General features: G+C 45.2%; 2 protein-coding genes and 1 long non-coding RNA gene across 5 annotated transcripts in view; 2 read left to right on the top strand and 1 right to left on the bottom strand.

Annotated features, from left to right (window-relative positions):
• The window catches only part of LOC113589711 (uncharacterized), a 10,598-nt gene extending 6,755 nt beyond the window's left edge, over window positions 1-3,843 (top strand). For both annotated transcript variants that reach the window (XM_081717458.1, XM_081717459.1), the window contains exons 10-19: window positions 350-482; window positions 712-746; window positions 955-1,045; window positions 1,309-1,343; window positions 1,843-1,900; window positions 2,133-2,210; window positions 2,368-2,387; window positions 2,497-2,512; window positions 2,718-2,804; window positions 2,932-3,843. In XM_081717458.1, coding sequence (XP_081573584.1) covers window positions 350-482; window positions 712-746; window positions 955-1,045; window positions 1,309-1,343; window positions 1,843-1,900; window positions 2,133-2,210; window positions 2,368-2,387; window positions 2,497-2,512; window positions 2,718-2,804; window positions 2,932-2,935 — 557 coding nt within the window. In that variant the 3' untranslated portion in view covers window positions 2,936-3,843. The remainder of the gene's footprint in view (window positions 1-349; window positions 483-711; window positions 747-954; window positions 1,046-1,308; window positions 1,344-1,842; window positions 1,901-2,132; window positions 2,211-2,367; window positions 2,388-2,496; window positions 2,513-2,717; window positions 2,805-2,931) is intronic.
• prkaa2 (protein kinase, AMP-activated, alpha 2 catalytic subunit) lies at window positions 3,784-21,851 on the bottom strand. The gene is made up of 9 exons (XM_027029493.3): window positions 21,636-21,851; window positions 19,616-19,757; window positions 17,509-17,602; window positions 11,732-11,876; window positions 11,060-11,147; window positions 10,044-10,268; window positions 8,682-9,183; window positions 7,159-7,285; window positions 3,784-6,861 (listed from the first exon to the last, which is right to left on the bottom strand). Exons 1-9 carry the CDS (start codon window positions 21,727-21,729, stop codon window positions 6,620-6,622), a joined length of 1,659 nt encoding a protein of 552 aa, XP_026885294.1. The 5' UTR covers window positions 21,730-21,851; the 3' UTR covers window positions 3,784-6,619.
• LOC145658722 (uncharacterized) lies at window positions 21,675-23,368 on the top strand. Of its 2 annotated transcripts, none has more exons than XR_014124523.1 (3): window positions 21,675-21,811; window positions 22,489-22,620; window positions 22,953-23,368. It is a non-coding gene; the product is annotated as an uncharacterized LOC145658722 (long non-coding RNA). The 2 variants fall into 2 exon arrangements; XR_014124522.1 differs by having other exon boundaries at window positions 22,758-23,368.

The following is a 23,368-nucleotide window of genomic DNA, read 5'->3' as shown; positions in this document are numbered from 1 at the left end:
GAGTAATTACAACACGCCTTATGGATTCATTTATGTAAATTTAGATCAAAATATAAGAGAATGTGCCAGATACAAATACACTGAATAAAACTTTAGACGCTAGCAATCTACAATCTCAATTACGCTAAAACAGACATAATCATTTACATTTTTTGGTAATCCATATTTTGAATAACATGTATGCCTAAACAAAATGACTAATTATTACCCACCCCTAAGAATATTTTAAACCAGAAAGAATTAGATTTGAAAGTTCATTTTAGTCCACTACTTGACTTCAGTACTAGACTCTCAGTCTGGAAAGTGCACCTTCACCACGCCCTCTGTGGTCACATGGGTCTGCTTCCAGATGGATACATCTCAGTAGAGACTGTAGAACTGGATATGCAGGAGATTATGGACTTGGGGAAGAAAGCCAAGGCAGGCAAACACATCAAGAGCAACGGCCTTACCTACACCGAGCCTACCAGCACAGGAAGCAGGTAACCATGCCAACTCCAACAGCTGCACATGCACAGAGCCTACCATCACAGGTGTAGGTAACCATGCTAACAGCAACGGCCTTGTACTGCTGTTTGTAGCGATGCAGAGACTATGGCACACTAGCACAATATATCAGAGTAACTGTTCTTTCACTTTGAATTTCATGGTTTTTTTTTTCATTTAATAGTGTACTTATGTCTATATGGGAATTTGATTTTGTGTGTGCAGGTCCCCAAGCCATTACATCACAACCCAAGAGAGCTGTAAGTTCATTTAAACTCACTCATTCGAGACCTGTTGAATATTTTTGTCTGCATTCAGACAATTCATTTAGATCAATAAAGATTAATTTAGTCTTTTTAAATACAAAGCTATTAGGTGTGTATTTTTGAACAAATTCTTGAAGTCTCCCATTATTGTATAAATGGCTTAAGTGTGATATTTGAGTTAAAAGGGATTTTATGTCCTTAGTTACGGATGACGGTGAGGAGTGGGGTGCTGATGATGATGATGATGATGATGATGATGACAACCTGTTTATTGTAACTGATACGACAGATTTGTAAGTACTGAGACAAAAAGTGTGTGTGTGTGTGTGTGTGTGGGGGGGGGGGGGGGGGGGGGTCTCTCTAACTGCCTGTCTCACAGAGAACAGGAAGTTGGGAATATTTATAGAATGTTACCCTGAAGGGAAAAGTTGTGGTCTTTCTCAACAATCTCTGTTATAGAACTATAATAGGTAATGTAATATGTGATATTTCCTTCTTCTGTATTTAAACCTTGATGCTCATGCATTGATACAGATTCTTGCTTTAAATCTTCCAGACATCTAAACCAGACAGGAATCTCTCCAGAAAGGGGTGAGTCAATAGGAAACGTGGCTGGAAATATTCCCAGTAGACAGCCATCTACGGGTAGTCCAGGAACATGATGAAAATGACAATAACAACTGCAGTCTTATTCTTTGTGCTGAAAAGACATACTGCACGTCTTAAAGGAAAGGTTTTACAGGGATTCTCACCTGGGCAGGTTAGGGTAAGGCAGAGTAGGGTGCGTTAAAGTAGGGTAGGGTCGGGTAGGGTTGGGTAAGAGGGTAGGGTTGGGTAAGGTTAGAGTCAGGGAGAGTTGGGTAGGGGTAGAGTAAAGTAGGGTGGAGTGGGGAAAATGGTAAGGTAGGGTGGGGTTGGGTAAGTTAGGGTATGGTTATGGACGGATGCATGATTGAAGCTAAAGTTCTGCTGGGAGCTGCAGCCGTGCAGTAACTGCACCACGTGCCTGGTGCACAGGTTCCTCATAACAGTGTAGCTGCTATCTTGTTTTAATCTCCTTTTATGAACTGTCATGCATGGTATGCTGCAGTGAGTCCTGAGCCTTACCCTGCAGAAGCACATAAAGATGGCGCCAACGGGAACGTTCAGTAAGTGCCACACCAACCCGTGACCTCCAGACACTGACGTGTCCCGTACTCCTGAATTATCTTGGTTTTGTCTGTTTGGTGTTTATAAACATTGTCTCATACTTTAAATATATTACAATCCCAAAAGGGAGTAATATTACTACAGACTTTCATGGACATTGATTTTTTTTCCATCAATTTTAACTTCACCTGCCAACAACCCTGGAACGTCATTTCTTTGTGAACACTGCAGAGCAAGACAGGAAGCCCTTCAGAAGCTGGCCACCTTTTTCAGCCAGCCTAAAAGCCCTGCGGCAGGAAACGTTCCCATGTAAGCCCCTCTCCCCTGCCTGCCAGTGTCGTGCAGCTTCCTGTGGAACCTGACCTGGGAACGTTCCCAGTTGAATATGAATTTGATGTGTTCACTGTTATCCGAAGGAATCTGACGTGTTTGTGCCTTGTTCCCCTTTTTTCTCTTGTATACAAAGAGCTGAAGAATCAGACCGAGGTAAGGTGTCACCCCACCACCCCAAGTCTAGACACTGGAATCAGCTGGATTCTGATTAATGGTTTCACTAACCTGTTTATTCCCTCATTTTCATTCCTTGTCTATGCAGAGGAACCAGTCAGCTCGTAAGTTTTTCCTAGAATGTTGACATTCACTCACACACACACTCGCATGCACAAAATATCCTCTCTCCGAGTTGTCGACTTGCTCTGTGCGGGTATGCAGTCGTACTGGTTTTGCACGCCAAGCTGTGAGAGATGTGCATTCCGGGACGTTATTGTCCTTGCCTTGTCTCAGTGTTCATCTTCTTCGCCCCTTTCTCCTGTCCAGGTCAAAACCGGACATGCCTATGGACGTGGACATGCCCCTCCTTCCTCCCCCAGAGCTGTACGCAGACCATGATGTCACGGTGAGCAAGTACGTGAACCAGACGCCGCACTTACAACGATCCACACTTCGGTTCATCACATGAGCCCTGAACCCAAACCCCTGCTCCCAGCTGCCCAGAGCTGCCTGAAATTGACTCTCTTTTTTCGTCCGACAGCTGATACGCCGGACGGGTTTGCGCCCATCGAAACTGGCTTGTTCTCGAAGACCTGACTGTTGGATAACCCCCCCTCATGTGAAAGAATGCGGGTGTGTAGAAGAATGTTCACGGTGTGGGTATGCACATGAACACGTGGTAAAAGGTGGAAGGTTTTAGGCGAGAGGCACTTTGTTCGGACAAGTGAGGATGACACTCTCACCTTCATCTTTATATGCGTTTCCTCTCCTGCGACTCCGTAACTACATGTCCGGGGCTGCAGGCCTGAGTTTAAGCAGAAGAACCGAGTTTGGACCAGACAAACCTTAAGTTTGAGTTGCAATAAATGTGCACCCATGAAACACTCATTTGGTTACAGTTCTGGTAAATCCTTTATATTTATGACTTTGCATGTTGCATTGTTGTTTGCTAACTCTGTTAGTTACCCTTATCTGAGCAGAATCCTTGATTTCTACTATGCATTCCTGGCACCCAGTTCTTCAAAGAGCTACACACTGGGGGCGAAAAGCTCCACATCCATAGTATTATATCCTAATCCATGTGCTCTTATGTAAAGTGCCTTACTTGCTTTTCGACCTGTTGTTCAAGTGGTTGGATGTTCTTGGCCACAATGCTGCGAGTATTTTCTCTGCGGTCCGAGATCCTGGTCGTGGCCACACCCTGCGCAGTCGCACAGCTTGCTAAACTTTTGAAGGACACATTGGCTTGCTGAAGAGTTAATTCTGGTGTAACCGTAAGAGTGTGACCGTGTGTTTGTACTGATCTCTCATGGCACGGATCAACCATATTTATGTACCCACAGCATCTAATGTACTCATAGCTATTTAACTCTGCAATAACCATTACATGTCATGTGTATACCTCTGTTTACTTTTTCTTTTGTACAATAAATAATAAAGTGCAAAACAGGAACACCATGCAGTGCATAATTTGTGAAACCACACACACACACATCAAAAGAGACACGCTTGCATGTATAGACACAGAGAGAGAGAGTGAGAGAGCGCCCAGAGATGCACAGAACGCACCTACACACCAGGTACATTATGTATACACACTCTTATTCAGCCCTAGACTGGGCAGTGGAGGAAAAGACGCCTCCTTAGCTAGGCATCACGCGGAACAAAAACGGTCATTTTGGTTGCAGTTACAGGCACTGTGCATTCTGAATAGGGATTTGGTTGTGTGTTAATTTAACATCATGTAGCAAACAGCACAAGAACAGCCCACACAGCAGAAAATGAAACAAAACAACGAATTCAAATGCTACCAGCCAGCAGTGGCGATGTCCTGTTTTACCAGCTTTATGTTCTACAATATTCAACGTAATGGTATATATCCAGCAGTAGGGGGCAGTATTTCCTCTCTATAACCAAATTTAGCATTAACAGGTCCCTGAAAAGGTGCACCAATCACTATGGTGATGTCCCCTAACGCCAGTGTGATTCGGGGATATGTCAGCAATACACTTTACTGGGGCTACAGTGGCCACTCGTGCTCTGGTCCCCAGGCTGGCCAATAGTAAGGCAGCAGCTGCAAGTGACTCTGCCCACTCAGAGTAAACTCAGGCCCGCTCTAAATTTGGCTGTTTACGCCCCAAACAGCATCCAGTCCAATCTTTCTATGGACATAAAATCTTCCCTCACTTCATGTCTTTTTAATTTTACGTTCTTGCGTTCCATCAGCTCCTCGTGTGATTTTTTTTCATTCAATCGAATGAAAGAATGATATACGGGTTTGCGGCAGCCTTAAGAGTTTACCAGTAAGAGTACATTTAACACAGTACAGAAGACACTAATATACTAGCCGTACGCATTCACTCAGAGACTCAGTACCGTACGACATAACAGGGCAGAAGATCCAGGAAACCAGGAAGGTCACCTCATCCACAGAAGGCCACCAAGTCAGGCTGCTGAGTTGGGTTTGCGTCCGGCTGGTCACGCCAAAGAGGATACTGGTGTGCTCAGCTGCAAAACTGCCCAGCGTCTGGGCATAACTACAGCACGTTATAGTTGTGTTTTTGACTAAGCGACTGATGAGTGGTAGAATTTCTATGACACTGCATCATGTGGTCCTCTTTCCCTGAAGGAATAGTCCAATTACGGGAAGTGCTGTATCCTTCCTGAACACCCATGCACCCACTTAGTGATGTTACTCGGTTCCACGTAATCAGACCCCCTGCCACTAACCTTCCAGAGGTGAAATAAATATAGATTTCTAATAAATAGACCTCTCATATATGCACCCCCCCCACCCACACACAAACATAAAAAGCAGCTTGAAGCATAAACCATCAGAAACAGTAGCACATGTGTTCCATTAAGGCATCTGAGGAAGGCTTGCATGGTTTAAAATCCTTAATGCTCATGGATTTCGTTTCCTCGAATGACATTATCAAATACATCCCATCTTCATTCCAAACTAATTTCATATTTCAAAGAGGGAAACTGAACAACTGTGGAAAAAATAAATCAATTAAATGAATTTCAAAGAGCTGCCCCTCATGTTTTTTGATTAAACTGAGAGAAAAGTCGAACAACTCTAATGTACTGTATGCAAGAAAAACCCTGCTCGCTCGCTCGCTCACTCTCTCTCTCTCTCTCTCTCTCTCTCTCTCTCTCTCTCTCCCTCCCTCTCCCTCTCTCCCGCCATCTGCACGTCTCTCTCTGTCTCTAAATCTCTCCGCTCATTTTCTTTCATTTCCTTCCTCTGCTCTAAATCTCCAACCCTCCTCTTTCTCTCCCTCCACGTCCAAGGCTCTAAATCTCCCTGCGGCTGAGGTTCAGACCTTCAGGGCTTGTGATTGCTTATTCTGCCTGTCTTCCCTTGACCAAGGCCAGCGTGCGATGCGGTGCGTTGTCTCAGGGCCAGCCGAACACAGCCCTCCTCTTCTCAGCCATAACACGCCTCCGTGTTTACGCTCCGGGTCGTACACATTTGCCCTCTCCTCACAGGTAGCCTCACTGCTTAGAGCCCTACTGCACACCGCCGAAGCTACTCGACCAGAGAAGGCCACAGAGCTTTTATTCAGAAGTGAAAAATCACTGTTCTGCCTAAGTAAACAACCTAAGTAAACAACGCGACAGCAGCGGTTGTCAGAGCTTTATACTAAAGATGGCGTGTGTTTGGTTAGTCTTAACATGCTCGCTGGGAGCCTTCCCTATAACCATATCGCGTTACTCAAGCCTGCATTTCAGAACACTTGCAATTATTTCCACACACCACAAAATAGTGTCTAAGTAAAGCAACTAAATATCTTAATCTCCAAAAAATAAATATTCTGATATCTAAATTATTATCAATCCTCTCCGTATGCATAGAAACCTAGTTTTTGGTATGCCATTGCATTTAACAGCAATTCAGGTACTAAAGTGAGGACTAGGTGCATATAGACAGTATAATACATGTATAACATAACTGAATCAGTATTATGAATACATGATATACAAAAACAAACTGAATGAAGGGCTCTGAAACCTACACAGGCGTCAGAAGACCTCACTGCTGAGCTAGAGAGATTTTTACTACACTGAAGTGTAATGGTGACTGCTACACAGGGTGAGAGTTGCTCAATAGCTTTACCCGTAACACAGGTTATTGTGTGCTACAGTGTGTGAATGTGTGTGTATATGGATGTAAGTATGTGAGTGTGTGTGTGTGTGTGTGTGTGTGTGTGTGTGACAGCAGCTTAGCGTGCCAGTGTAGTGATGAGGCTGGCACACATCTCGAAGAAGTCCATGGTGTGGCTTCCCTGGCGCAGTGCCAGCAGGGGTGTGCTGCCCGGGAAAGTGCCTGGGAGCGAGCTGCTCAGCTGCGGTATCTCCACGGCAACAGTGGCAGAGTCGATGCTGAGACGGGGCCGGTGGAACCCAGCCGCTGAGCCGGAGCGCTGCGGCGTGGACGAGCCGGATTTTTGCTCAGCTACGTCATCTAGAGAAGAGAGGAGGGAGAGCACTTAGGCAGGGAGCGTGGCCTAGCACAGGGTCAGGGGGAGTGGCCTAGCACAGGATCAGGGGGTGTGGCCTGCTAACTGGCACACCTGTTTCCTTTCCCTTATTGATATGCAGGGTCCGGTGCTCGCTCACCTCTGGTGGCGCAGTTATCCGCCCTGTGCCCATCACCCCTGCTGCAGGATTCTTTGACATCCTGGTAATCCTAAATCTTTCCATGCTGTTACAGACTTCTATCTGAATGGTTTTGTTTAGCCGTGTGTGTCCTGGACTTTACCGTCGATGCTCTTGAAGTCCAGCAGATAGCTGCGGTTGTCCACCTGGTAGAGCTGCAAACTCATCTTCACAAAGTTACCAGTGACGGGGTTCTTCCGACGCACCCTCAAGTGGTAGAGGTTCACCACCTAGGAAGGTGGACACACCACAGAGCCACGCCTCCGTCACACATGCCTCCGTCACACACGCCTCCGTCACACACGCCCTCATCACCCACGCCTCCGTCACACACGCCCTCATCACCCACGCCTCCGTCACACACGCCTCCGTCACACACGCCTCCGTCACACACACCCTCATCACCCATGCTGGAGGGTGGGTGCAGGGGGACCCACGCCTCCATCACCCACGCCTTCATTACAAACTCGTCCATCACACACACCCTCATCACCCACGCCCCGTCACACATGCCTTCATTACAAACTCCTCCATCACACACCCTCATCACCCACGCCTCCGTCACACACGCCTCCGTCACACACGCCTCCGTCACACACGCCCTCATCACACGCACCTTCATCACCCACACCTCCATCACACATGCCTCCATCACCCACGTCCTCATTACAAACTCCTCCATCACACATCCTCATCACCCACGCCTTCATTACAAACTCCTCCATCACACACGCCTCCGTCACACACGCCTTCATCACCCACGCCTCCGTCACACACGCCCCCATCACACACGCCCTCATCACACACGCCCTCATCACACACGCCTCCGTCACACACGCCCTCATCACACGCACCTTCATCACCCACACCTCCATCACACATGCCTCCATCACCCATGTCCTCATTACAAACTCCTCCATCACACATCCTCATCACCCACGCCTTCATTACAAACTCCTCCATCACACACGCCTCCATCACCCATGCCCTCATCACCCACGCCTTCATTACAAACTCCTCCATCACCCACGCCTTTATGGAACAGGGTGCACAGAACATTCCCAACTGCAATGGAAAAGTGAGGGTGGGAGGTGGGGGCTGGGGAGGTTTGAAAACTGGGTGTGAGTGCAGTGTGAGTGCAGTGTGAGTACAGTGTAGGTGTGTGCAAGTGCCGTGTGAGTGCAGTGTAAGTATAGTGTGAGTGCAGTGTAGGTGTGTGCAAGTGCCGTGTGAGTGCAGTGTAAGTACAGTGTGAGTGTGTGAAAGTGCCGTGTGAGTGCAGTGTAAGTACAGTGTGGGTGTGTGCGAGTGCCGTGTGGGTGCAGTGTAAGTACAGTGTGGGTGTGTGCGAGTGCCGTGTGGGTGCAGTGTAAGTACAGTGTGGGTGTGTGCGAGTGCCGTGTGAGTGCAGTGTAAGTACAGTGTGGGTGTGTGCGAGTGCCGTGTGAGTGCAGTGTAAGTACAGTATAGGTGTGTGCGAGTGCCGTGTGGGTGCAGTGTAAGTACAGTGTGGGTGTGTGCGAGTGCAGTGTAAGTACAGTGTGGGTGTGTGCAAGTGCCGTGTGAGTGCAGTGTAAGTACAGTGTGGGTGTGTGCGAGTGCCGTGTGAGTGCGGTGTGCCCTCACCTTCCAGTTGTAGTCCAGCTGCTTCATGGCGCGGTACACCTCGGCCATGATGTCATAGGGTTTGCTCTGGCTGCGGATCCCCAGGTGCCACTTGGCCTTCTTGACGGCCAGCGGCTTGGGTCTGGTGGTGTTGAGCGCGTCCAGCGGGCACCTGGCCTTCGGGCTGTCGGCCAGGAGCGGGGGCATCCTCTCGGGGTGGGGCTTGATGCCCGGGGGCAGGGGCACGCCCTCCTCGATGAAGGAGCCCGTGGGCGGGCTGGAAGCCAGGTAGAACTCGCTGGCCTGGTTCATGATGCGACGGTTGTCGATGACCAGGTGGTATGCCACTGCCAGCTGGTCTTGTGGGTCGCCGCTGAACAGGCTGCCCAGCACCTCGGCCTCGGCACACTCGAACTTCTCGCACACCTCGCGCACGGCCTCCTCGTCCACCGCTGTGCTGTCATACGAGGGGTCCTCCGGGAACAGGTAGCCGGGGAGGTCCCGTTTGAACCACTCGTGCTCACTGTGGGCAGACACAAGCAGAGTGGACAAGGGGCGGGGTTAGGACAGGGGGCGGGGTTAGGACGGTGACTTTATATACAGTCACAGAAGAATTTAAATAATTAAATGTAACAAAAAGGAAACACCCCAATTTATTTAAATTAAATTAAACACAGTTGAAGAGACCAATAATCAGTCCTGCTGGAAATAAAATCATGGATCTGTCTCTCAAGGACTTGCTTTGACCAAAAATGTCTAATTTTGAGATAATAAAATGCTTTTGATTAAATAACTGCTTTTGATTTAAGGGCTTTAGAGTCAAGATAGGCAGCAAGTCTACATATCTTTAATTCCAAATAAAATAACTTCACTTTTGTCTTTAGTTGTTCTTGCTCACGCTGGGACTGTCGTCGTCAAGCCCAGTAAAACAATGTCATTTGCATAGCTGTGATTTCTCATAGACTTAAGAGGATTTCTCCAAGAGGGAGCATTAATCAGAGCAGAACAAAAGGGGGTGCCACAGGTCATGGACATTCATTCAGAAGCATATTCATCTATAGTAAGAAAGTAGTCTCTGCTGGGCAGATATGATCCATTTAGGACCGTTCCTGAGAGTCCCACCTCATTCTCAAATCTACCGGAGAGCATTTTATGATTGATGGTGCCAAAAACGGCACCGAAATCAAGTAGCAGAAGAAAAGATGTTTTTCCAGAATCTGTATTTAAACTGAAATCAATAAGAAGCTTAATAAGCGCCATCGCAGTGCTATGGTCCTAACTGAAAGTTGTCAAACAAGCTGTTTAAAGACGTTTTAAAAAGCGTCACGTTGCTTTTTTATAGTATTGATGCGCGTTTACGCTACTCCTCGGCTGGAGACTGACCGGACGTCTTTGATGGTGGCTCTTTTCAGTGGGTCCACCTGGAGCATGAGCAGTAGCAGACTCGCTACGGAGCGCGTCAGGTGCTCAGGGATGTAGAAGACGCCACCGCGGATCTTCTTGAAGAGAGTGGGCACGTGCTCATCATCGAAGGGCAGCGTCCCGCACAGCAGGGCGTACAGGATCACGCCACAACTCCAGATGTCCACCTCTGGGCCCGCGTACAGTCTGCACGCAGGGGAGCCAGCAGCGCACAGGTGAAGACAGTGTGTGTGTGTGTGTGTGTGTGTGTGTGTGTGTGTACCCACACAGGTGTGTGCGCAAAACAACAAGGAGCTTTTTTACAGCAGCTATATGTTTCTGTCCTTAAAATGCAATGGTAAAAACATTTCTGATTGGCCACTAATGTTAAGGTTAGACATTTAAACTATTAATATTAATACATTTTAAATAATTATTAACAATAGAGAATTATTACTATGATGATATATATGTACTTAGTATGTATATGTATGACCCTACCACCTGTGTGACCAAGTATCTTTGTGCTTTAGGTAACTGCCTCCGAGGGTTAACCCTGTTTAGTGAGCGCAGTTGTGGTACTGGTAAAAAGAAACGTGACAACACACAGCAGGTCTTACAGAGTGAGAGAGAGCGAGAGCGAGAGAGCGAGACTCAGAGAGAGAGTGACAGAGAGAGAGAGAGAGAAAGAAAGAGAGAGAGATTGACAGAGAGAGAGACGAAACACAATCACACTCCTCACAGTTCAATGAATGGGATTCTAAGGCAAAACCAGTTTGACCTCTTAAAAGATTAGCAATAAAGACTAGTTAATTAATTAATTAATAATGACTTTTAAAAATGTACAGATGATTACTGAAGGCCTTGGTGAACATAATTGCTCCTTTTACTGCACAGACTGAATAGCCACACACAAAACCAAAAGGCAATGCTGCATAACCTGTTGTCTGAACATCCAGATCAAAAATGTGAGAGGGTCAGAGATCATGACCTTTCACCTTCCAGAAATGACCTCTGGCGCAGCGTAGTTAGGCGATCCACAGCTCGTCCTCAGGAACTCCCCGTCTGACATCATGTTCGAGAGACCTAAAAACCATGCACATAACATCGGACGTGCACGGGCCTTGTTATTAGCGAGGGCCGCGCCGTACCCTGATTACCTAATGGCTGCCTGGAGCTGCTTCATCAATGTTTGATCGTGATTGATCAATGATTGATGAGGTCGGCGTTAATGAGGCTTGATGTATAATTGCAGTAGAGGGCGGAGAGAACCACACTTTGGAAGGAGGTGGATGTCAATTAGCTGAAAGGTGCCGTTTGGACAACATGGAATTAAGCCAAAGCCATCATAAGAGAAACAGGCAATTGTTTCTTCTTACAGCAAAAATAATGCCTCACAAAATGACACAGAAACACATCACATCACAGCACAAATCTTTGTCAGGCATTTGCATTTAGGAGGGAGGCTTGTTTTTTTCCCACCCACTAATTATAAATCAGCCTCCAGGATCATTTTTAATTCCTAACAGCTGCACTTGGCTGTTCGATGAGGGTTAAGGTGATCACCAAACCAGCTGTGGAAAAGGCTTAGCACCATAGTGGACATCAAAGTTGCTAGTTGCTAAGCGACACCCAACCCCCTCCCGCCTGCCCACCCACCCACCCCGTACCAAAGTCGGCGATCTTGGCGTTCATGCTGCCATCCAGAAGAACATTCTCTGGTTTCAGGTCTCTGTGCACCACCATGTGTCTGTGACAGTAGTCCACAGCTGAGATGATCTGCTGGAACAAACGCCGTGCCTCACTGTCCTCCACCTGGGGGTGGTGGGGGGTGGGGAGGTTGGAGGAAGGAGAGGGAGTGAGTGAGGGTGGTGTAAAAAGAAAGAAAAATCAGAAAGCATACATTCTTTAAAAGTGACCTTCAGTAACAAGTAGCAGTTACATTACACCCGCAGCTTCAGGTTCAGATTCAACTGGATGTGCACTCTGGAAGAGTTAAAGATACATGCACTGGGAAGCCCTCTTAGGAACATATCAAAAGTAAATGACACAAACATTAAGCATATGACAAACATTAAGATACAACATTCACTCTCACACACACACACACACAAAACAGGTTATTAATCATTTCTTCGCATTTAAAACTCCAAAGAATAAAGATCTTTGATGGCCGGCATTTATCTCTATCAACGTGTAGCGCTCACGAAGGCATGCAGTCCATATACAGAGATGCTACAGAACATCTGGGGAATGCATATGTATGTCATAACATATTAAAAATATTTGTAAAACAAACCTGCAGACACACAAGCACACAGTGCTTCAGCACATTTTGCTTACGCAATATGTCCTGCATTCTGCCTTCTACAACATCCACATCCTACGCTACACCTGTGTCAAGCAAGCACTGTGTTGATATAAATAGCTGATTCTGACAGAGCATGTATATATAGGCCAAGGCCTGACCCCTTCACCTGCTGACCCAGTTCCTAAGCAGCTCACATGGATCAAAGGTCATGCATGACCCAGTGGCTGTCATGGGTTAGCCAAGGTCAAATGTTAATCTGGACTCCAGAGTCGACAAGACAAAAGTGGGTTGCTAGTCATCACTAAACCGTTGTGAAGTAAGTGTTAGTGATCATGTAGCTCACTACTGAAGCAGTTCAACTGTGGTGAACGATCTGTGTTCAGTACATGTAGGTCTTTCATATGCTCACGTACAACAGAGAAACTACACCATGCTAGCGTTATAAAAAAAAAAGGTGACTTGTTTCACTGCCCAGTAGAGCAAGTGACTAATGGGGCAACATACATTCACATTATCCACTCTATGACCCCTCATTAATGGTCAGTTTCTGACCACAGAATCACTGCTGCTGCATGCTAATATTACCAAGCTACTACCATACCATTACTACTAGACCAATACCATTCTACTACCATACCACTGCTACTAGATCACTACCATTCTACTACCATACAATTACCATTCTACTACCATACCGCTACTACTAGACCACTACCATTCTACTACCATACCGCTACTACTAGACCACTACCATTCTACTACCATACAATTACCATTCTACTACCATACTGCTACTACTAGACCACTACCATTCTACTACCATTCAATTACCATTCTACTACCATACTGCTACTACGAGACCACTACCATTCTACTACCATACAATTACCATTCTACTACCATACTGCTACTACGAGACCACTACCATTCTACTACCATACAATTACCATTCTACTACCATACTGCTACTACGAGACCACTACCATTCTACTACCATACCGCTACTACTAGACCACTACCATTCTACTACCATACAATTACCATTCTACTACCATACCGCTACTACGAGACCACTACCATTCTACTACCATACAATTACCATTCTACTACCATACCGCTACTACGAGACCACTACCATTCTACTACCATACAATTACCATTCTACTACCATACCGCTACTACTAGACCACTACCATTCTACTACCATACAATTACCATTCTACTACCATACTGCTACTACTAGACCACTACCATTCTACTACCATACAATTACCATTCTACTACCATACTGCTACTACTAGACCACTACCATTCTACTACCATTCAATTACCATTCTACTACCATACTGCTACTACGAGACCACTACCATTCTACTACCATACAATTACCATTCTACTACCATACTGCTACTACGAGACCACTACCATTCTACTACCATACAATTACCATTCTACTACCATACTGCTACTACGAGACCACTACCATTCTACTACCATACCGCTACTACTAGACCACTACCATTCTACTACCATACAATTACCATTCTACTACCATACCGCTACTACTAGACCACTACCATTCTACTACCATACAATTACCATTCTACTACCATACCGCTACTACTAGACCACTACCATTCTACTACCATACAATTACCATTCTACTACCATACCGCTACTACTAGACCACTACCATTCTACTACCATACAATTACCATTCTACTACCATACTGCTACTACTAGACCACTACCATTCTACTACCATACAATTACCATTCTACTACCATACTGCTACTACTAGACCACTACCATTCTACTACCATACAATTACCATTCTACTACCATACTGCTACTACGAGACCACTACCATTCTACTACCATACAATTACCATTCTACTACCATACTGCTACTACGAGACCACTACCATTCTACTACCATACAATTACCATTCTACTACCATACTGCTACTACTAGACCACTACCATTCTACTACCATACCGCTACTACTAGACCACTACCATTCTACTACCATACAATTACCATTCTACTACCATACCGCTACTACTAGACCACTACCATTCTACTACCATACAATTACCATTCTACTACCATACTGCTACTACTAGACCACTACCATTCTACTACCATACCGCTACTACTAGACCACTACCATTCTACTACCATACCGCTACTACTAGACCACTACCATTCTACTACCATACAATTACCATTCTACTACTATACTGCTACTACTAGACCACTACCATTCTACTACCATACAATTACCATTCTACTACCATACCGCTACTACTAGACCACTACCATTCTACTACCATACAATTACCATTCTACTACCATACTGCTACTACGAGACCACTACCATTCTACTACCATACCGCTACTACTAGACCACTACCATTCTACTACCATACAATTACCATTCTACTACCATACTGCTACTACGAGACCACTACCATTCTACTACCATACAATTACCATTCTACTACCATACCGCTACTACTAGACCACTACCATTCTACTACCATACAATTACCATTCTACTACCATACTGCTACTACGAGACCACTACCATTCTACTACCATACAATTACCATTCTACTACCATACCGCTACTACTAGACCACTACCATTCTACTACCATACAATTACCATTCTACTACCATACTGCTACTACTAGACCACTACCATTCTACTACCATACCGCTACTACTAGACCACTACCATTCTACTACCATACCGCTACTACTAGACCACTACCATTCTACTACCATACAATTACCATTCTACTACCATACTGCTACTACTAGACCACTACCATTCTACTACCATACAATTACCATTCTACTACCATACCGCTACTACTAGACCACTACCATTCTACTACCATACAATTACCATTCTACTACCATACTGCTACTACGAGACCACTACCATTCTACTACCATACCGCTACTACTAGACCACTACCATTCTACTACCATACAATTACCATTCTACTACCATACTGCTACTACGAGACCACTACCATTCTACTACCATACAATTACCATTCTACTACCATACTGCTACTACTAGACCACTACCATTCTACTACCATACAATTACCATTCTACTACCATACTGCTACTACTAGACCACTACCATTCTACTACCATACAATTACCATTCTACTACCATACCGCTACTACTAGACCACTACCATTCTACTACCATACAATTACCATTCTACTACCATACTGCTACTACGAGACCACTACCATTCTACTACCATACAATTACCATTCTACTACCATACTGCTACTACTAGACCACTACCATTCTACTACCATACAATTACCATTCTACTACCATACTGCTACTACTAGACCACTACCATTCTACTACCATACAATTACCATTCTACTACCATACCGCTACTACTAGACCACTACCATTCTACTACCATACAATTACCATTCTACTACCATACCGCTACTACTAGACCACTACCATTCTACTACCATACAATTACCATTCTACTACCATACTGCTACTACTAGACCACTACCATTCTACTACCATACAATTACCATTCTACTACCATACCGCTACTACTAGACCACTACCATTCTACTACCATACAATTACCATTCTACTACCATACTGCTACTACTAGACCACTACCATTCTACTACCATACCGCTACTACTAGACCACTACCATTCTACTACCATACAATTACCATTCTACTACCATACCGCTACTACTAGACCACTACCATTCTACTACCATACAATTACCATTCTACTACCATACTGCTACTACTAGACCACTACCATTCTACTACCATACCGCTACTACTAGACCACTACCATTCTACTACCATACCGCTACTACTAGACCACTACCATTCTACTACCATACAATTACCATTCTACTACCATACTGCTACTACTAGACCACTACCATTCTACTACCATACAATTACCATTCTACTACCATACCGCTACTACTAGACCACTACCATTCTACTACCATACAATTACCATTCTACTACCATACTGCTACTACGAGACCACTACCATTCTACTACCATACCGCTACTACTAGACCACTACCATTCTACTACCATACAATTACCATTCTACTACCATACTGCTACTACGAGACCACTACCATTCTACTACCATACAATTACCATTCTACTACCATACCGCTACTACTAGACCACTACCATTCTACTACCATACAATTACCATTCTACTACCATACTGCTACTACGAGACCACTACCATTCTACTACCATACAATTACCATTCTACTACCATACCGCTACTACTAGACCACTACCATTCTACTACCATACAATTACCATTCTACTACCATACTGCTACTACTAGACCACTACCATTCTACTACCATACCGCTACTACTAGACCACTACCATTCTACTACCATACCGCTACTACTAGACCACTACCATTCTACTACCATACAATTACCATTCTACTACCATACTGCTACTACTAGACCACTACCATTCTACTACCATACAATTACCATTCTACTACCATACCGCTACTACTAGACCACTACCATTCTACTACCATACAATTACCATTCTACTACCATACTGCTACTACGAGACCACTACCATTCTACTACCATACCGCTACTACTAGACCACTACCATTCTACTACCATACAATTACCATTCTACTACCATACTGCTACTACGAGACCACTACCATTCTACTACCATACAATTACCATTCTACTACCATACTGCTACTACTAGACCACTACCATTCTACTACCATACAATTACCATTCTACTACCATACTGCTACTACTAGACCACTACCATTCTACTACCATACCACTACAACCATTCCACCATTACCACACCACTACCATCCACCACCCAAATAATATCCATTCAGCAGTGGTCCTGTGGTCAGGAACTGGTCAGTGACCAGTGGCATGCAGTGCACAAACCATCTACCCCCCCATCCCCACCCCCCAAAAAAAGTCCTGAAAATACAACTAAAGCTTGTACAGTTACATCACATTATACAACCAGAGCCTGAGAATCCTGAGGGGACAGAGAGGAAATGAGTCAACGTCAGACTCACCCTTCCGTTCTTACAGATATAGTCAAAGAGTTCCCCTCCAGACACATACTCCATCACCATGAAGAAATCTGTGGGAGTACTGATCACCTGGTACCTGCAACACACACACACACACACACACACACACACACACACACACACACACACACACATATAGAGGGTTAACAGTATGTTCTAATATTACCACAAGATTTAAGCTATAGCTCTTCATTCAGGTGTATTCTGCTGTGAATACAAAGTTACTTTGGCATGATTTTAGAACTGAACACTTCTGCTATATCTATATGAAGAGTGTCTGTGTTTTCACGTGATTCATGTTTTCATGTCCTTTTAAGTGATGGTATACATTTCATATTATTGCAATAATATTCCACAGTGCACCAAGCTGCAATAAATAAGCACCGAGGCATCACGACCAGTGCTACGTGACGGGAGTCCGTCTACCATTGCGCGGCCCACACCTCCAGCAAGGTGCGCCTGGGGGCAACGCTTGAGCCAATCCCCTGGCCAGCAGGGTCTGTGTGCCCGGTCCCTGGGAGCTTTCTGCTACCCAGCCACTCCCGTAAAGGAGCAGAGAGACCGCTCTGAGATGTGTGTGTGTGTGTGGGGGGGGGGGGGGGGGGGTATAAAGCAGCTGCTCAGACAAACAGGACAAGAAATGGGGAAGGAGACGGGATTAGGGGAGGGATAAAAGGCTTTTTCCAGCCTTTGACTACGGAGCGAGACAGAGAGGGAGAGAGAAAGGTAGCACACAGACGGCAGTCATGAAAGGTAGTCTAAACAGATTACGCAGTCTTTTTTATCTCCTTGCTCTGAAACCTGGCCTGTGTGGGAAGAGATTTCTTTCTCAAACTATAACAATCTTTCCCCACAGCTCAGATATCAAGGTGCTGGTTATCAGCTGCAAAGTGCGGCCTGCGTCAATATCTTTAAAACCTTGGTTGTAAAATCATGAAAGAATGTAACATTGGGAAAAATGACTTTCTAACATCGTAGCATGCGACCCTTATAGAAGACAATGTACTGCATATGGTAACTAGCATAATGATTATTTGATATTTAATATTATTTTAGTAGAAACCTCAACCTGATAACTGACTCTTTTTGTAACAGGGCTCAAACCAAGATCAGATAGGTGAACCAACAGCCTACTTTAATGATGCTTTAATGATGGTGGGCCCATGTGCAAAACAGTTAGATCTTAGAACAGGTAAAAGCAGAGAAGTAAAGTTGAACCCCGGCCGCTCTACTGGGAGGAAAACGAACTCTCGCTACACTGCGCCGGCCGTCAAAATGACCTCTCTGTATATTGCACTTAAAAGGAATGGAAGACAACAAAACTAGAGAAAAAACTACACACCATGCCGAGTGTGGAAAAGGGGAGAACAAGGGACACCACGGGAAGAATGGCAGTCCCGATGCACTGGGGAAAACCAAACTAAAACTTCCCAAACAAAACCAGAAAACAGGGAGGAACTGTAATGGCTAAGGGGAGCCTTGGGAGAGAGACAGATTTGAGGGGGACACTGGAGAGGGGAGGTGTAGCAGAAGGGCTCACAGACCTCACTACCCAGAGTTACTGACTAGGAGCTTGGCTCAGAACTTCAGCAAAGACCTAGCACTGAGTGACTGGGTCACTGGGCCTAGCCCAGCTGTTGGTCATCAAGCATAATTAGTAGCGTGCCTGACTCGAGGCCTCCCCCTAGTGGCCAGACAGGGCCTCGGCCTGGTGCCAACACTTACACTTTTCATCAGATTCTGCACCCGTTTATACTTCTCATGGCCTAACAGTACAGTGGATCAAGTAATCAACTCTTGTAGCAAATACAATATTGGACCATTTTATAGCCTCATATTAATGGGATATATTTAAAGATCATAAGCCCAAGGAAAGCTTTCTCTGCTCATCAGACAATGTGTATGTGTGTGCGTGTGTGTGTGTGTGTGCGTGCGTGCGTGTGTGTGCATGTGTGTGTTTGTGTGTGTGTGTGTGTGTGCGCGTGCGTGTGTGTGTGTGCGTGCGTGTGTGTGTGTGTGTGTGTGCATGCATGCATGTGTGTTTGTGTGTGTGTGTGTGTGTGTGTGTGTGTGTGTGTGTTCCACTCACAACTTGATGATATGTGGATGGCGGAACAGCTTAAGGTTCTGGATTTCTCGCTTGATTTTGCCAACCACATCAAGACTGCGGATCTTCTGTCTGTTCAGAATCTTAACAGCAACCTTATGTCCTGTCAGCTGGTGCTCTCCAACTGTTAGACAAAACACACACACACAATATATTATGAGAGCTCAGAAGTAACACCACCACCGTGACTTTTTTTAATCCAAAGAAATCAGCCCACAGTTTCCAGGGCAGCACTACAGGACAATGGTCCCACTTTTACAAGCTTCCCAATTCTGACTTTACAAATGTAATGTGAGCTGAACTTGAACAAGGAAACGCCAGCCTTGATCTCAGTACTTACATTAAGATTGTGTTGTTACTATTTGAAAACAGTGTTAAGTACTGCAATATCATACTTGCGGTTTGTTTTAGATGGCTATCAGTTGCAATGAGCTGTTTTTAAGTATCTCAGTCTCTGTAATCTTAAAAATGTCTGTTAGAACCTAAAGGGAAACTTTAACAAAACAATCATTACTTTGCAGTATAAAAGTATGTTGCACTCACCCAAAAGGTTGGAAATCTGTTAAATTGCATTAGATATGTGACGTGGAGAGTGTAAGTGTTTAGCACTTTGCCCCTGGGTTGTCTCAATTATTGCATGTTTGAGTAAAATAACTTACTTTACAAATTAACTTCTTTATTATAGATAAGTGGCTTTTAAATTTATTAATGAAAGCGAGTTACCATTTCTTGACAGTTGTCTACACAAATTCTGTCAAAGGGTTCAATCGCTATTTAAAATAATTATTTTTCATAATTATTTTTCCGGGAAAAAAAATGAGCCGATGAACATAACGTTCACTCTATGTCAGTTATAAAAATGGGTTAGGCTGCACTCCACGGAAACCGGAGTGCGGCTACCGCACCTCCGTCCTTCCAAAGCACAAGGCCCCCCTCTCTCGAACTAATGTGCCCCCGTCGGATATTTAACTCCGCTGACACGTGACGCTTGACTGGCAGGCCTGCATTAGCCACATTACCAGCGTTTCGTTCACACACTCGCTGAGCCACGACACGGGCAGAAAGGCGCTCGTCTCGGGGTTGTTCTGCGTTACGGCGCGTCTGGGTAGGTGGCTGCGCTCTGGTAAAGGTGCGCTGCCGACCTTGGCGGCTGGCTGGAGGTCGCCTTGGGGGCTTTTCTTAACCAAACTCCTTTCCTGCCTTCAAGGTCGTCTAAACTGTGACCCGACGAGCTCGTAGACGGTTTTTCGTTGCCATTTAAACGACAACACCGCTTCCGACCTTTTTTTTTTTTAATAATTCCTACTCACCCACTTGCGAGTATTTCTGAGTGTCTTAGGCACTGTTAAATCGCACTGTTAGGCAAAATAGACGTCCGTAAGAAATGCTACTCCTTGGACCAGACCATGACGTATAAAACTCACCATGCCATGCGGGATCTGAATTTTGGCAAGGTCAACAAAGCTTTGTAAATGAATTACAGTAAAACATTGGCTGTCTCCGTCCGATCTTGCGAACACAGAGCATAGATCAGACAGAAACACAACATAAATGTACCGTACTGTATATTTAGCGCAACATATTACTAGTTGTGATCTTATCGTACACATGGCAAGAATAACGGAGAGGGGTCGTGTAAACGATGACACGTGTCTGAAACATTGGATCAAGGGGAAGCCCAGTTTCGTTTATCCCAATAACTGTTATAACTGACGCCCCTACGCGTCCAACGCAACGTTTGCAAATTGGCTTTAAGAGACTGGAAAATGCTGCGCTGCGGTGTTGGATGAAACGATAGCGCCGCAGCCCCATATTCTGCACCACTGTACGCACGGTCTGTGCGTAAGAGACGTTTAGTATACTGGCAGGTCCGCAAATTCGAGTTGCGCATGTTGCGCACACCGTCCGCCGGCGAGTTCAACGGTAACGGCGACGAAAACATTCGTTCACTGCAAATCGGCCGCGCCGTCAGCAAAAGCAAAGAAAAGTGACACGACTTAACTCTTCACTTTGCCAAACGTGCCGACTCCGAGCGTGTCTCCGAGGATGTAGTGTCCTATCTTAACCCTGCCTTCGTGCCTCTGCTTCTCAGCCATTTTACCATTTGGGATCCCTCCGCTTGCCCGAGCCGGAGTGCAGAAAGGGGCGGAGAACTTCGTTCGGATCTTCACCGTTAAGGTAACGGGCTCTATGTTTAGGGCCGATCTCAGATCAGCTCCTCCTCTTAAAGTGAGATCTGCGCGCAAAGGAACAACCGACAGTCCCTCCTCGGTTGGATGATAAAGACAACACGACCGTGTATTACAGAATACAAAATTAATTAAAATGATCATTAATGTCGCTTACATTTTGCTGCCTTCTTAGATTATACTTTTTATGCAATGCTGGATTTCAGTTACAAATAGAAAATAAATTATATGGAATTCTACACTGCAGTATACTTGCCTGTTCCGAGTAAAGTGCCCCCGAAAACATGACTAGGATTTATTTATTTATTTATTTTTTTGGGGGGGGTGGCGTTGAAATGACGAAGACTACCGAAGACAACAGAAGAAGGGCAACACTGCATGCTGGAACGACTCCAAATGGGAGGGGCATAAATCCAAATGGGAGGGGCATACATCCAAATAGGCGGACCATAACGGCAAATAGGAGGGCAAAGCTTTGAGTCCTTCGCTATTGGTTGTTGACAAGTTCCCGACGGCGATGGGTTCTTTCTGATAGAGGGTGTTTCTAATGTTATATAAACTAATGTTTAATTTAAAAAAATGCTTTCTGTATGATTACCAACTCTGTGCTCCTCAAACCCTAACATATTTTTATCCTTCTCTATCGTTCCACTTCTTCCTTCCCAGTGGCACGTTGCGTGCGTACTTTGCTATGGTATGCCTTTGATATGACTACCCCATATCTAGTCGCTCCTCTATTGCTATGATCCGGCCCTTTTCCGGTGATGTCTATGGGGTTCGGCTTAACGCTGCGTGCTGGTAAGTTTTTTTGTTTGGTTTGCGTTGATGAGAACGGCACGTCATGATGCCGTATGCTTTTAGGTTCTCGTGAGGGCAAGACGGCTCCAGGAAGACAGAGCTTAATCCAGCATGATGTCCTTTTCTCTGTGGTGAAGGATATTGCCGTGTAGGTGGCAGGGAAAGTGTGCAGGAAAGATTCCAGAAACAACGCATTGAGGAAGTAACAAGACATCCCTTACAGCAATTAACTGCAAAAAGACACAATGATCTAAACCAGACATGTACATAACTGTGACCCAAGGGAAACAAGCAATTAATTTTAAGCACATTCACTTTAAACTCACTTACAGCTGCATGGAGACCCACAGCACCCTGGGAAGCCGTATGATGCCTGCCCTCACTCACTGCAATGGGGGATGCCGCATATCAGATCCCATCCACCAGGGGGCAGACCCTAGCGTCCTGTCTCCGTGGTAACCATGTCTCATGTCTTTGTTTTGCTATACTTCTTTGTTTGAGTTTTCCTGCCTTTCAGTGGTATCACCTGTTCCTTGTTAGCCCTCATTAGTCTGTGTATATATTACCCTGTGTTCTGTGTCTTAGTTTGCTAGTCATTGCTCGCCAAGTCTTCGTGGCGTGAGCGTTGTTTGTGCAAGTCGTGTTATTTGTTGTAACCTGCTTCCCCTTTCGGTTATTGTACGTTTTTGTTCTCTTGTTTACAATGTTTCCTGGAACTGTACATGCTGGTAAACTAAAATAAATAAAT

This window comes from Electrophorus electricus, chromosome 7 (genome assembly GCF_041902795.1).
Source record: "Electrophorus electricus isolate QZ-2024a chromosome 7, ASM4190279v1, whole genome shotgun sequence".
Classification (NCBI taxonomy): Eukaryota; Metazoa; Chordata; class Actinopteri; order Gymnotiformes; family Gymnotidae; genus Electrophorus; species Electrophorus electricus.
This window is presented reverse-complemented; position numbering and strand designations above follow the sequence as displayed.